This window comes from Cottoperca gobio, chromosome 22, assembly GCF_900634415.1.
Source record: "Cottoperca gobio chromosome 22, fCotGob3.1, whole genome shotgun sequence".
NCBI lineage: Eukaryota > Metazoa > Chordata > Actinopteri > Perciformes > Bovichtidae > Cottoperca > Cottoperca gobio.
Window position 1 is genome coordinate 18,909,071 of NC_041376.1, and position 15,575 is coordinate 18,924,645.

General features: G+C 39.1%; 1 protein-coding gene across 2 annotated transcripts in view; it reads left to right on the forward strand.

Annotated features, from left to right (window-relative positions):
- sntg2 (syntrophin, gamma 2) overlaps window positions 1-15,575 on the forward strand; it is a 103,921-nt gene that overhangs the window by 11,559 nt on the left and 76,787 nt on the right. For both annotated transcript variants that reach the window (XM_029460734.1, XM_029460735.1), the window contains exons 2-6: window positions 10,079-10,216; window positions 10,336-10,392; window positions 10,541-10,598; window positions 12,535-12,578; window positions 14,560-14,601. In XM_029460734.1, coding sequence (XP_029316594.1) covers window positions 10,079-10,216; window positions 10,336-10,392; window positions 10,541-10,598; window positions 12,535-12,578; window positions 14,560-14,601 — 339 coding nt within the window. The remainder of the gene's footprint in view (window positions 1-10,078; window positions 10,217-10,335; window positions 10,393-10,540; window positions 10,599-12,534; window positions 12,579-14,559; window positions 14,602-15,575) is intronic.

The following is a 15,575-nucleotide window of genomic DNA, read 5'->3' on the forward strand; positions in this document are numbered from 1 at the left end:
AAGATGTCAGTATTGGAAGCTGTACTCAGACAGTGTTAGAAACATTTAATCAATGCTTGATTCTTAATGCAGCTCCTCTCACTTACAGGAGCAGTGAACATTAATTACAGTTTTCTGCCTCCGACAACAAAGCTCATTACAGATCTAAATCTTCTAGGTGTAGTCATTTACAACTTTTAGTTACCTGCAAATTAATTCTTTGAAACGATTCAGATTTGATTAAACGCTACAGAACGCCTAACCCCACGTCTTCAAGAAGATTAGGTGATGATGACACAGGAGCTTGTGAAGGTGTCTCTGTGCTCCAGCTGTGGAAATGTTTTAGCTCTGAAGGAAAGACGTGGTCGATGATGCTGCAGCGCTTCATTTCCAGTGAACATTGAGGGAGAAACTTAGTGGAGTAGTCGATATGAATGGCTCTTTCTTAGCAAAAAGAAACTCATGATCCAACAGCAAAACTCAATGTTTTTGTCCCACTTTGTGCCAAGCCAAGTAACATCTCACTCTGATTCACTTCTTTCAAGTCTGAAAAGTGTACTTCACCCGCTCCCTTTGGAAGCACAACTGTGATACCTCGGTACTAACACTCTATAAACAGTTGGGACAGTTTGCAGCCGCTGTCTCACACAATTTAGAGGTGCTAGTGTCTCATGGCACGTCTGTGGAACCTTGTTTGTTGCTTCCTGACTGAAAATAAAGACTTTCGGGACTTGTGCTGTTTGCTCAGGCAGAAAAACTCCTCGCTCTCTTTTTGTGCTTAAAGCAGAAACATGAACGCTGGTCAGCCGCACACAATGTAAATAACAGTGTGGTGGCAAACTCACAAATAGTTAATTGCTCTATGCTCTCTTAGCAATAGCATTGTTTTTTTAATTAAATGTTACAATATTGAAACTGAGTGAGAGACTCCAGAATACACTTTTTGCTTTTGGGGCAGAATAGTTTCTAGTTTATTTTTATATTTGTATCGCCTCTGAATGGATCTACTTGGTTGGGATAGCTGTATTTCCTGTTAATTGGCTTAATTTGCACAAACTGCGGTTAGTGCCTGTTGTGTGCACCTCATCGGGTCAGGTTTATGAGATAGTGATATGTTTCTATAACGAGATACACGAGTGGTGTTGTAATAAAAGGAAAAAATGTCATAGTAACAAGATAAATATATTTTCATAACGTGAAGACGATCTCGTAAAAACAAGAAAGAAAGAAATCTTTTTTTTTGTCATGGTGACAGTAATACGTACCAAAGTATTCACAGTCGCTAACTTCAATGTAGCTCACAGTTCAAGCCTTAATGTGTGTACGGACCGAGAGCAAGGGGGATGTTAGACTTAGCAGTATAAAGTTAATGGAAAGATGCAAGTGCTTTGTGTGTACAAAATTACAAAATTAGCATTTCTTCTGAGGAGAAATTGAGCCTACCTAAAAAAGAGAACAGTGGGCAAGTTGACATACAGTTCAGGGTGAATAAACACGGGCTTCACAAACAATCCAGCAGTCGTCCTGTCACCCTCACAGTGGAGATTGGTGGGTCAATTGGCTAAATCAAGAGTATTGGGTTTTATTGTAGCTTAATCTTAAAAGAAAAGCACTTCTGACCTTTTGAAGCAGTTTTCGTAATTTGACATTAGACATTCTTTGTCTGTGACAGATTTGAAGCGTGGGGCTACTCCTGAGAGGCAACTCAGCAACATTAGGCAGTGCTTGTGTCTGTCTGTCTGATGCACTGTCAATCAAATCTGATCAAACTACCCACACAGTAGTACTTGATAAAGGAGATGAGCTAATGTTGGTTTTCTCCAAACTTTGTTGCTGGTTAGTCGTTAATGTTAAAGAGACATACTTACAATTTAAAATGATTTTGCAGCGTATAATAAAGAGAGAATGTTTCCGGTGTCCATCTAAATATCTAATGTCTGTGCATTCAGCCTGGTCTCTTTCAATTAGTAATGCAAATCAAGTCATTGAATCAACATAAAGACACAAACTCAGCCTCTCCTCAGGCACACACCATGGATGTGATCTCCACTGCCGACATGGAAAGCACTCCTCCAGCCAGTGTGACAAATCTGGATAATCATCAACTGTCAGGTCAAATTGCAGTGAATCGTGAACCAAGCATGTTCAAAAACTCAGCCTTGACCTTATCCTGTCTCTGTGAGTCTAATCTCTCCACAGCAGGTGTTTGTTGAGCTTCGTCTGTTCTTTTAAGTCAGGGGTGTCAAACTCATTTTAGTTCAGGGGTCACATGCAGCACAATTTGATCTCAAGTGGGCCGGACCAGTAAAATCATATCATAATAACCTATAAATGACGACAACTCCAAATGTTTCCCTTCGTTTTAGTGCAAAAAAGTACAAGTACATTCTGAAAATGTTCTAATTTTATCTTTTTACAAAATATTATGAACAACCTGAAATTTCGTAAGAAAAAAAAGTTGCAATTTCAACAATAGTATTAGTTTATCATTTACATATGTGTGTTACAACTTACTGATCACAGTGTATCTACAAAGGCACAAAACATTTTGTCACAGGTATCTGGAACAGTACTTTACTTTATGATCAAAACTCATTTTTACACTTTGCAAAGTCATCCCGCGGGCCAGATTGGACCCTCTGGGGGGCCGGTTTTGGCCCCCGGGCCGCATGTTTGACACCCCTGTTTTAAGTCATTCAGTGAGAGATTCATTAGTCTTATTGTACTTCAGAATAAGAGAACTACAAACAAAACCTTTCAATGATATGTATCAGATGAATGTCTCTGAATTGGCCATGTGTCGATCAGGAAACTATGGAACACCTTTGTACTTGCAGTTGTTCAAGATGTACGTACAGTATATGATTGTGTTGGAGGGAATTGCAGGTGAGACCTTATGCAATGTGTCTGTCTGATGCTTTGATCTCTGTTTTCACTTTGCTCACCTACAGTGTGTGAAGATATCTTCCAACTAAACAAATTAACTATACATGTTCACCCTCTGGCAAAAGTCACACTTCACCATCTATAATACATACTAGACAACTTTATAAGTCTACCTCTGGGTTTCCTTCAGTATTATACATAGATCCCCTTACTGTACATTATTATTATTGGGTACATATTCTGGACAAAAGATATTCTCAAGAACATTTTTGAAACCTCTCGACCATATTAACTGAAACATTCATTGGGTGGAATCATTTCCAGTTGATCTAATTGCATGAAAGAGGGAGGTGTACACTGAGCCATTCCTTACATTCAGATGTGCACAATTATTACACAGCTTTTTGTTGCAGGTAAAATGGTTCTAACACACCAAAAGAGAGACCAAAACTATTGAAATAGTCAAATTGTTTAAGTGGGATCAGTGCACAATCAAACACTTCATCGGTTTCAACACAATCGTAAAAAACGAGCCGAGAAGAAAATCCCCGACTTTACTTCATGAGAGCTACAAAGAATTAAGCATGAAACCTCCCGGTACATGCTCTGTGGTTATAGATGTAAAACAATACATGTGACATTACAGCTGTGCAGCACCTAAAAGGCTGAGGGGATGCACTCAACGTAACGTGTTCAACACATGTAGCTAACATGTAGCTTTACATCATTTGTCGTCAGCTTACCTCGGGCTTCAACACCATTTTCCTCACTGTAAAGCAAATAAAAAAAGATTTGTACTTGATCAGGTCAAGCTTGCAATTTAGCAAAATTCCTGCAGTTTTCTCCCCATTATCATCGTAAATGTAATAATAATAATAATAATAATAATAATACATTTTATTTTATAGCCGCCTTTCATGGCACTCAAGGACACCGTACAGAACATAAGGTTAAAAAGAAGCAACAAAGTCAGACAGTCATTCACAAACAAAACAAAACAAACAGAGAAAAATACAACTTGAAAACAACAATCAGTTAACAAGTGAGTAATTATTAAGAATATGCTCATTTAAAAAGATGAGTTTTTAAACCAGACTTGAATGCGGGGAGAGAGTGGATGTTGCGGATGTTTAGTGGGAGAGAGTTCCAGAGACGGGGGGCAGAGTGGCTGAAGGCCCCATGGTGATCAGGCGAGCAGAGGGAATAGTGAGTTGGGAGGCAGAGGAAGATCGGAGAGAGCGAGAGGGAGTGTAGGTGTGAAGGAGGTCAGAGAGGTATAAAGGAGCAAGATTGTGAAGGGCCTTGAAGGTGAGGAGCAGAATTTTAAAATCAATACGGTATTTAATAATGTCCATAACGCCAAACATCTTGGCTCCTTTCTGAAAGTGGCTACTGCCAGGGTTCTGCAAGCCTGGCTTAAGCATCTTTTTTAATGTATTATCAAGATGTTTATTAAAATAAAGTAATAACCGTGTGTGCAGGTTATGTTTCACACTCGAGGGTACGATTGAGAGAGAGACATAGAGAGATCGCGAGAGAGAAAAGAAAGAGAATGCGTGTGTGACGGCGACTTAGTAATTATGATTTTATTAAATCTGTTTCCACCACTCGCAAATCATCTCTGTTCAGCCCACAGTACCGTGGCGAGCGATAGCTGGTCGGTCGGTGGGTCGAGGGATAATATGCTCGACTGCTTGTGAAAGTGGATCATTCTTTAACTCTGACACTGAACATTAGCTACCACCACAAACACAATCAAATGATGTGGGAAACAAGACTTACTTAGCTTTGTTCCACCTCTGCTGATGACAAAGGACCCGAGGACAGCCGGACACAATCTGAATAAACCTGAGTATAAGTAGAACTCAAATATAGTCCACCCAAACAGGGAGACGAGCGACGTCACTGATTAATGACCAGCCACGGTAAAAAAGAGTAACAATGTTTTCGTGCACTTCAGTTCACACTCTCGTCTGCCTAAAAACACATCATTCAAATGTGAAGATTATGTGTTAGACTTAACACCATTTCAGACATGCACTGCAACCCTGGAATCATCTAAGCATTACCCGGAGGTGCTGTGTGGGAGAACGCAAATGTTGAATGCCTGAATCAGTTCGACGGGACATCAAACGTACTTTACCCTGCCAGCGCCATAGTGTTCGATCTGTGTAATGTCCGACTGAGCCCATGCGTGAGAATTCACAGCGGACAATCTCCTGTTGTGTTTCACATGTGTGAAAGAGAAACTCCGGACCTGACGCTCCAGACATTATACAGAGTTAATATGAGGAAACAGACCCCGGTCCTGAATAGAATGGGACTACCTGAATCGATCAGACTGGACTAGAATGAGTTTATGAAACTGGGAACTTGTGAAGATTTCTCATGTGATGCTCTTTTGACACTCTAATGTTCAACTGAGGAGATCAAATGTCGCTGTTCCAATTATCACTTGCACTTTTTAACGGCGAGGCTGCCATTAAGAATATTCATCAGTCAAAGGTCATTTCATCACAGTGCCCCCCCCTCCCCCCCCCCCGACAGTGTCACCAAAGCAACAAAAACTGGACATTTTAAGCTTGACAAGTACATTATATAATGCAGGGCTGTTGTACTGGATGGCATCGGGTTGGCAGCTTCACCCCCCACAGTTTAGGTTTTAAGGGAAAAGAAGAACACAGTTTGAACAGTCAGCTAGATGAGTGTTATATGCTGTCACAAGATTCTAAACTAAATTCAGCTTTGAATATATTGCAAATACATGTGCTTCTGCAGCGGCTGTGTGATTTGAATGTTGAAGGTGTTTCTTTTTTTCTTTTTCATTGGATTAAAGAATTTCTGACAGACTGCTTAAGGAGAATAAGCAACCAGCGTGTGGTGTGTCTTAACGAGATGTTTTCTGTACAGGTGTCCTACAAGACGGCTTTCATCTCCCCTATTGTATTCAATCTACACAAATGAGATGAGGCTGCTCGACGGCACCTTAGTCACTACAATATGCTTTATGGTCCCACATGACTGCTCACATGAACGAGCTGGCAGAAGCACAAGGCTGATAAATGATAAGCCCGAGAGCTGCTACTTTTTCTTTTCTTTCGAGGACATCAATTACCGCTTCCCACACATTTCCCCCACACTATGGATTGCTTTCTCGAGGTCTCCGTCACTAAGTACTTTAAAAATATGTAACTACTCCACGATCACAATAACAATCCACTCCTATCAATCCATTGATGAAGCCCAGCAATGTTTCATTCAAATGTTTTCATTCTTTAAGCACAGCATCAGTACACTGGTTCAACTGGTTTGAGCACTCTGATCTATTATCACTAAAGATAAGATATTATACAAAAGACTATTGTGCATGTTTTTCTCTTTAAACAAAATGGAAGCATTGTCTTGAGTTTCAAGCCTGTACAGTAGGACGGCGTTTTACATGGCAGCTGTGACTAACATCTGTTGCTAGGAGATGAACTGTCATCCTCCTTTGCACTACTGACCGGAGCATGTCGTACTGTATAGCCTATGAATGTTTTTTTCAAAAGCCAACACTTGAATGAATTTGTACCCTGACGTAATTAGTTAGAATTCATTTGAAAGCAGCCCACGTAGCGTAATGCCCCCAACTACTCCACAATGTCGAACCCAAAATACTTCCACACACTGCTTTACAAATGCTTTGGTGTCGTGATCACCGCACAGCTTTGCTCACTAGTGTCGGTGACTGCAATAGTTAAAGCTGATTTTTGAGAGCACCCTCTGCTGGACCACATAGCTACTCAAACGCTCTGTAGCGCTCAGTGGAAAACAGGCCTAATAACAGTTAGAAGATTTTATTTTATTTGGAGTTCAAATTTGCAATGAAAACTGACTGACCGCACTTTTTCTCCTTTTTAGCAAAGGTCCGAATAACATAACTTGGCTATCATACATTTTCATGAATATTAAGACACCTGTCCCTTTCACATGCAACATTTGGACAGTTTGTACATACCATACGCACCCTATTTCCAACTAGATGTCACTTTTTCGTTGACGTTATTCCAACATCAACTGAGTGATTGGCTATAAAATAGAGGAGGTCTAGTTAGCATTAGCTGTCGCTCTTTCATGGTCCACTTCCACAGTCCTAATATATGTTATGTTGCGATTCAAATCACGACACGGAGTAACATAGGAAGTGTTCACGTTACTGTTGAGACGAATCTTCTCAGAACATCTTTGATATTTTTTGTTTCTCATTGTCTTTGTAGCTATCTTGTGCAGATCTTTTGTCCCTGGTGCAGTCAACTTGTTCAACAGAATTATGTTACGTTTATGGCCTTGCATATGTCATTTGATGTTGACAAAGTGACGAGGTAAAGATGTGGAGCAGAAGCCGTAATTTATTTTCCGTCTCCTTTGGCAGGAACAGAGCACGACCTTCATTCCAAAGTCTCTTAAGAGAGAATTGGTTGACCTCACTCACATACTGATAGTCACCTTTTTCACCCACTTCAATCCCTTAAGATTACATCCTCTATGAAAAGGACAATCTTCTGCTATTCTACAGAAACCACATTTGCATCTTCCTTCTACTGATCACCTTCTTACTACCTTACCCTGCTTTCAGGGTCGTCTTATGAGCATTTCAGTCGGGCACCATTAAACATCAGGACAGTCCAGGAAGTTACACTATTAGTTAAAGTACATACAAATTCATTTTTAATACCCAACTCTATTAACATGTTTTCAATTGTTGTTATAATTCCCCTTTTCGTGGGAAGTAATGGATGTTTCCTGTCCCTAGCTTTTAAAATAATAAATAAATCATGTAAAAATAATCTCAGGCCCAACACTGTCTTTGGGGATGCTGTCCGCAAAGGATCTTAAAAACCATCCCCTGGATAACTTCCACCTAAAGGCCAAAAATGTAATTGTAATGAAACAACCTTCACCGTTCCTTTCTACATATGATAAGCACATGTAAAGCATTGATAAAAGAGCTAAAATGATACATAGTGCACTACTTATTATCAACCGTGTTGCAGGAGGCATTTAATAATGGTTCAGCCAAAAGGGAAACCGAGAGAGTAAAACCTGCTACAGTATCAAATGAAAGAAAGAAACATATTGCAATAAATACTTGTGAAGCTTCAAATGCATTTTTCTGGTGAGAAGTGTTTAGTAACCGTTGAGGCCATTGCTTGTGGTGGTGTAGTGGACTGCATATTTGACTCATGTGTCCACTCCTTGCATATTAAGCCATTTCTGTAATTAAAAGTCAAATCACTTCAGTTCAACTGGCAATTGTTTTCCCATCATTTGTTTATGTGTCAGAACATCCATCAGCTGTATTCCTCCTGTGACAGGATTGTGATGAAGCCAGGGGAAATAATGTAACTCACCACTTCAATACTGCATTTTCAAAACAAGGGAATTATGCATCTCGATGCCGTGCAGCCATTTTCAAAATGATGTAGATTGCATCAGCTACTATTATTGGTTAGAACAAAATGACACATTGGGCTTCCTTGTATAGAGAGCTCTTGGGTTTTGAAGCCCAAAGGGCGCTGTGATTGTCTTTCAAAAGAATCCAGTAAACTTCTAGATGATCACGATACTTATTTATTTAAAGTGATGATGACAGCATTTCAAAAATACCCTCAGCCGAGGACACTTTCACACACCAAGTCCACAGTCCGAATCAATAAAGAGCCAGTTAGCTGTCTGTTGGTACAAGTGAAAGTGGTCCAAAAACATCATAAACATTTTGCTATATTCTCTACAGAAGGGTGTCGTCGTCCCTCATTGGTCCATGTTGGCGCGGTTATGCCCCTTGGTGGGCAGTCTTGTAGGTGACGAGATGGAGGTAGACCTGAAACTCTTTGAAGAGAACCTACAGTGCTTCATTCATAACTAATATAGTGCTCATTATACATTTGTGCAGAAATACATGTTGTGCAATAATACATTTTGATTGAGGTGGACGAGTACATGTGATAATCATTAAATGTGACACAATACAATCAGGAGTTTATTTACTTCTCAGAGCCTAGCACGTTTACTGTTGACTTTGTTTTTCATGCACCTTCATTAGTTTAAACCAGTAGGGGGCCAGTCTACCCTTTCAATGATAACCTTTTCCCAACCAGGAGGTACTTGGAAAGATTGTGGAGTAGCTCAGTACAGCTGTGCTTTGAGCCAAATGTTAATTCCAGCATGCTAACATGGTGACAATGATAGTGCTAATGTTTAGAAAGAAATCTAAGTTTGTGTTTTGGGAAGTAAAATGGTCTTTGGAGTCTGGTGGCTTTGACGAGAGCATAGATAACGGCTTCATTTCCACATCAGAGCGGTCTGTAAATATTTGAAGTATACATAAAAGAATATTGATTCTTTTAGGTGGGCCTATCTTTAGGTGCTGGTACTCTTGTCTGTTCCTCCAAACTGTGCCGACCGCCATCTACTGTAGGTACACTATGGATAAGTGCGTCATACAACCCCACATCTGAACTATTCCTACAAAGATCTACAACTTTTTCATGTCAGTGGTGGACTCAAAACAATAAAAGCCATTTTTAAAGATCTTTTAATTAATTTCAGAATAACACACTTGGACAATATCTAATAGGGTTGTGGGGTGTGTCAGACAAACACAAAGTTTGTCTGACTAACGGCACATAAAAACTCATTCACTTAATCTCAAATCAAAAAAGTTCAGGTTATTTCTAATTCATTTGAGCAGTTTAAGGGTTTGGTTGTGCTACTTTAAATGTTTGTAGATAGGGACAAAGAAGAACAATCTTAGAATGATAAAGAATAGAGATAATAATAGAGAAAAGAATAGAGAATAATACTTGAAAATCAAGAGTGAGATTGAACTGCACTGTGTTATGTGTACAGGAATCTACTGAGAAGATTGTCTGTGCTGTGGTATTTTATCTGCGTCACCTTTTCTGTCCTCAAAGTGTCGAGTGTCATTTCCTGAACTTTTGCGTATCCCTTTTTTATTATTATGTAAAGATATGAAATTCAAAGCATGCAATCCGTTTTTTTTTTCTATTACAGAAAGGTTCACACTTTCACAATGTCGAGCAAAACCAATTAACCTAAAACTAGACCAGCAGAATGGGGGTACACAAATGACAAGAAGAGAGGATTAAAATGTTCATTGTGTACATAATTGCTCTGCTTGGCAAAATGTCAATGCTCTTCTCATTTCCTACAGACACAATCTGGAATTGCTTTGCTGTACAATGAGGAGACCCACAATACCTATGATGTCTGCCTGAAATTGACCAAAGAGGTATTAACCATACAGAAGCTGGATGTGGTTTGCACAAGTGGAAGTGAATCCCAAGTAAATGTAAGTGCGCCCCAGGGCTCCAGACTTGCATCGTAATTCATACCGCATAATTCCAGAATACTGTTTCAATAAATGTTCACAATATCCTATTGCCAATAAGAAACTCCCACTTTCTAAAGCACAGAACTGTTGTACTGCGAAGACAGGCGACTGGCGGTCTGGGCTTAAGCATCAAAGTAAGCAGGAGTTTTAATTACGGAGAGATTAAAGTGGAAATGAAAAAGGTTTTTCGTTGCAGAGATGACTGAGAAAGCAGTTTTGGCTGCAAATTTCACCATCGAAACTCAACAACGTTCATCCTCATCTTTCTCTCCTGCTTTCCAGGGAGGTGCGGAGCACAACGTGCCTGTGGTTATTTCAAAGATTTTTAAAGATCAAGTAGGTAAGAAAGTGTTTTTATTTCACTACTGCAATTTGGATTTGGATTTTTTTTTCAATGCAGTGTTTGATATGTTTAAGTTTATTATGGAAATGAAATTAGAAATAGACACGGCATGTTTTACAGGTAACAATTTTGAGCATTTTGAGAGCAGATTTGGTGTAATTCAAATGTCGATACACTTGAGTATTGCAAAAGTATGTTTGTTGAGTATTGTTCCTTTAAACCTCTGTTGTTTTTTGTTTTTTTATAAATAACTAAGTAAAAATATATGTAACAATGTCTGTTTACATTTTTTATTGACCTAAATTGTTTACCTAAAGAATCCTGCAACTCTTATTTTATTATTTACTGATTTAGGCAGATGTAAATTAGTTTGCTCGGATTGCACAGAAAGCGGCGCTATGATGTAACGGCGGCTGTGATAAATGCACATGCAGATCCCACTGCATACAAAAAAGTAAACTTTTGAATTTACTTTGATTCGTAACCCCTGTATCATCATACGTATCGTAGCGCCAGATTCTTGCCAATAATAATAATCAAAGAGCAAAAACGTCAGGAGAAATTGGTTGAAATTTAACATGCAATTTTGCATTCTTTCCAAGAAAATGAGATGAGAATGTTGATACTAATCTCATGTCTGGATGTTAAAGGGACACTCCAGCACTCCAGCAATGCTTAATTACATTTCCTTAAAAGTTTGGAAAATTTGTAAGAGAAGAGAAAAGTAAACAATTAAGCAGCACAGCCTACTTCTCCTGTCATGCAATTTAAAAGCATCTTCCGTTGGACCTTCGATGCAAACTCCAGATTGTAACGCAGACTTTCTGTTTCTGCAGACCATGACATCATCAGGGTTATTTTGTTAGACTTTTGAAAGCTTCCTCCAGAGCTACAGAAGATATTATACAACTGCACAGGCTGAGCAGTACTCCTCATGACAAGTATTGTCACTACAGTCACTGCGCCCATCTGTTTGTCAAAAAATAGATCCGGCATGATACTCATAAAAAAAATATTTTATTTTATATTTGAGTGTGGGGAAATCAACGTATTCTATGATGTCATGTATATGAAGTGAGTGAAAACGGAGATAAAGAAATTCCAAATGTGTTTGTATAGCCTGAGATATTTGGCATCTTTGGAAACTTTTGACTCCACATTATAGATTAGTAATGAGTGAGTTTTAATTAAACAAAGATTAATTGTCACAATTAGAAATACTTTAATTATCCCAGGAGGAAATGAGATAACTAAGGCATCTTCAGAGCTGTTGGTGTTTCCCTGTCTCCAGTCTTTGTGCTAAGCTAGGCTACACATGTCCTGACTCCAGCTCCATGACATGATATCAGTATCGAGCCTCTCTTCTAACTCTCAGAAAGACAGAAAATAACCTTTTTCCTTTTCCAAATGTTGACATATTCCAGTTGTATTGGTTGGACTGTTAATGTCCACCTACTGGTAGACACTGGGTAGTTAAAAGATACATTGGAAAAGACCTAATCCATTTAAATTGTAAGAATTTATGACCTCTCCCTGTCCTGTCAGGATGCAATATCACAGCAACATGTGAGTGAATCACTTCCCTGTAATTTGTGTTTTTTTGCCAAAATCCATTTTAAGAGCGTTTTGGATACGAGAGACTCATGTCTTCATATCCCCGCGGATGTTAAAAGCCACTTTCACAGAGCTTTACAAATCTTTTCACAACAGAGCTTTCATTGTTTCCTCCCATGCCGCTGCAAATGAGTTTATATCACGATTAGTTTCAAATTTCATGCTTTCCTGTGTTCTATCTCTGAGCTGTAGGACGTTGCCAGAGATTAGTCAGACATAGACACTGATTGCTATTCCCACCACATTACCATGTATGAAATGAGCAGTTATTTTCTAATGTTTTCATTAACCTCTGACACTTGACAACTGACGCCTGCAGCCGATCAGACGGAGAAGCTGTTCGTCGGGGACGCTGTGTTGCAGGTTGGTTCATCCGTTTGTGACTTATTTGCCTCAAGGTTGATTTGGGTCACTTGCCAAGAGTGGCAACTGGTTGCATCTTAATTTTTACTCCGCTTCTGTTTTTGACAGTGCAATTTGATTCAGAAAATAGGAAGAGAATATTTTTGAAGTTTGAACTGCATGATTTTAATCAAATGAGGCTTTTAATGTCTTTTCAAGAGATAACATTGTGGTCAAATATATACTTCTTTAATCATAACACGCAATTTCAATTGAACTAAACGGATACCTCATTGTCAGATTGTGTGGTGGATTAATCATAAGGTTTACATAACAGTTTCTGTTCATCAGAATAATCATCAAAGCCCAAAAGTGTGAAGTATTTAGTCATGGCTTTCATTTAATCTTTTGGAAAGTTAATTTGAATCTGCCTAGCAGGTTTATCGGGTGTGTTGTTTATCTAGAATATGAAGTAGATTCATTGGACAGCCAAGCAATAATACCACTCCATACTGGGAGATAATATGAATTATATTATGAATTGAATTGCTAGTGCTTCCACCTTTTGGATCACCACTTTCATATTTATTTGCAATATATAGCATATTGCATTTATTTGCATACTATAGGCTATGGCAGGAAAGCAAATCAAGGGTGGGTTTAGAAACCTTTTAATCTAATATGAAATAATATCAATGTATAGCTGCCACAGCTCACAGTCATAGATCGATTATGAGACAATGGGCCCCTGGACAGAGACATGTAAAAGTCTTTGTAGTGTATTCAGTTTGCGTCTCTTTGTGGTAATTTTGTGTGTTTTTGTTGTGTGGTCGTTTTGCGTGTTTTTGAAGTTTGTGTGTCTTTATGGTTTGTTTATGTTTTGAGTTTCTTTGTGGTTTGTTTATGTTTTGTGTGTCTTTGTGGTTTATTTATGTTTTGTGTGTCTTTGTGGTTTGTTTATGTTTTGAGTTTCTTTGTGGTTTGTTTATGTTTTGAGTTTCTTTGTGGTTTGTTTATTATTTTGTGTGTCTTTGTGGTTTGTTAATGTTTTGAGTTTCTTTGTGGTTTGTTTATGCTTTATGTGTGTTTGTGGTTTGTTTATGTTTTGTGTGTCTTTGTGGTTTGTGTTGTCTTGCATCTCTTTGTGGTCGTTTTATGTCTCTGCGGTTTGTTTATGTTGTTTTTGTCTCTTTGTTGTGTGGTCGTTTTGCATGTCTTTGTTTATGTTTTGTGTGTCTTTGTGGTTTGTTTATGTTTTGTGTGTCTTTGTGGTTTGTTTATGTTTTGTGTGTCTTTGTGGTTTGTGTTGTCTTGCATCTCTTTGTGGTCGTTTTATGTCTCTTTGCGGTTTGTTTATGTTGTTTTTGTCTCTTTGTGGTGTCGTTGTTTTGTGTGGACCTGCACCCAGTAGTTCGGTCGCTGTGTAATAGTACACGGAAGTCACGGTTTGTTTCGTACCCAGTTTATGAATCATATAAAACTGGAAAGCGTCTCTTACACTATGAAATTGAAAATGCAAAATATGGATTGCTTGTTCCTCGTCCCAGTGATCGGCACATGCGTTACCGTTCACATACTCTACAACAGTGGTGCAACGCTGACACTGTCCCCGTCTTATTTGCGCCATTGTTAATGTTGCCTGCTGCTTACGGCTAAAAGTTGCCGGGTGGATCTCACACTTGTGAACTTTGGTTCCACATTATGTGCATCAATCTAAATATGGTGTATTCCGCGTGTGGCTGCATGCAATGGACCGTAGCGATTTAGTACTAATACTCAAACCGTCACAGCCCCACCGTTCAGTAATCCATCCATCCAGCAACAAGCCAGCAAACTATCACTGGTAAGGGGGGTACCAGGGGTTGCCAATTACATTAAACCCCTAGCCATCCCTCTAGCCCTGTCCCTGTAGCAAATAGGTTAGTAGGTTTGCTAAATTACACACTTTCTCCACTAAATAATTACCTTTTTGCTTTTCCAATTTCTCTGTTGGTTCCTTTAGGTCAATGGCATAAATGTAGAGCCTTGTACTCATGAGGAAGTTGTGAGTATATTTGTGTTATAACTGTTATAAAAAGCCAATACACTGCTCCATCCATCCATTGCTGTTCCATCCTTCACCCAGGTTTAACACCAAATCCCAGGGGCTGTCAACACGGAGGTGCGCCTCAACAATCTGAGTTGTCATCTTGGCTTTTTTCGTCTTGCTTCACACTGTGACAAATTAAAACATTTTTAATAGGAGTAGATCGCTATCAAAAGCTGCACAGGAAGATGCTAATATTTGACAGTGTTTTTATACATGGACTTTTTTTGGATCAATTACGCTGTCAAATATAGCTTCACTCTTTGTTAAACATTTCCTTTATTCTCTGCCACTATCCCCCTCCTCCCACACACAAGCGCACTCTTCCCATGTCTGCCGACTCTCTCCTCCTGCAGCCCCAAACAGCTGTTCACTATATTCACCTCCAGAGCGTCGAAACGCATAATGAGCAGTCTTCAGAATCTTCACAACAGAATCCAGAGCTTTAATGGCAGGCTGTCACACTTGCAACACTGACAGATGCTCAGGCTAAAGTAGGACTACCACACAATGTCTGAGAGGATAGCGAAGGCCCTGATAGCAGACGTGCATTTAGGGAGTGTAGAAGTGACCTTGCATGTTGGATGTGACAGTCAAGTGTCTCATTTGCTCTTTTACTTTCCCTCTTTTCCCAGATGCACTAAAGATAGACAGATTTAATATATTATCCTTTACTTGACACCTTTTGATTAGGTATTTAGTGTCACTTAGACGTCAGATAATCGGATATTCAGAGCGTAATTACTTTTTGATGTGAGCTGTCAGTTTGCTGTCACCAGAGAAACGCTGGCCTTCAAGTTCCACCCTTGCTGATTTTAACTGAAGCCACTTCTGTCAAGCTTCAACTTATGACGACATATTTTTCACTCATCTCCTGTTATTTTTATATTATATTATATTTAGTTTGCTCAGGCTGTGTACAGCTTGACATG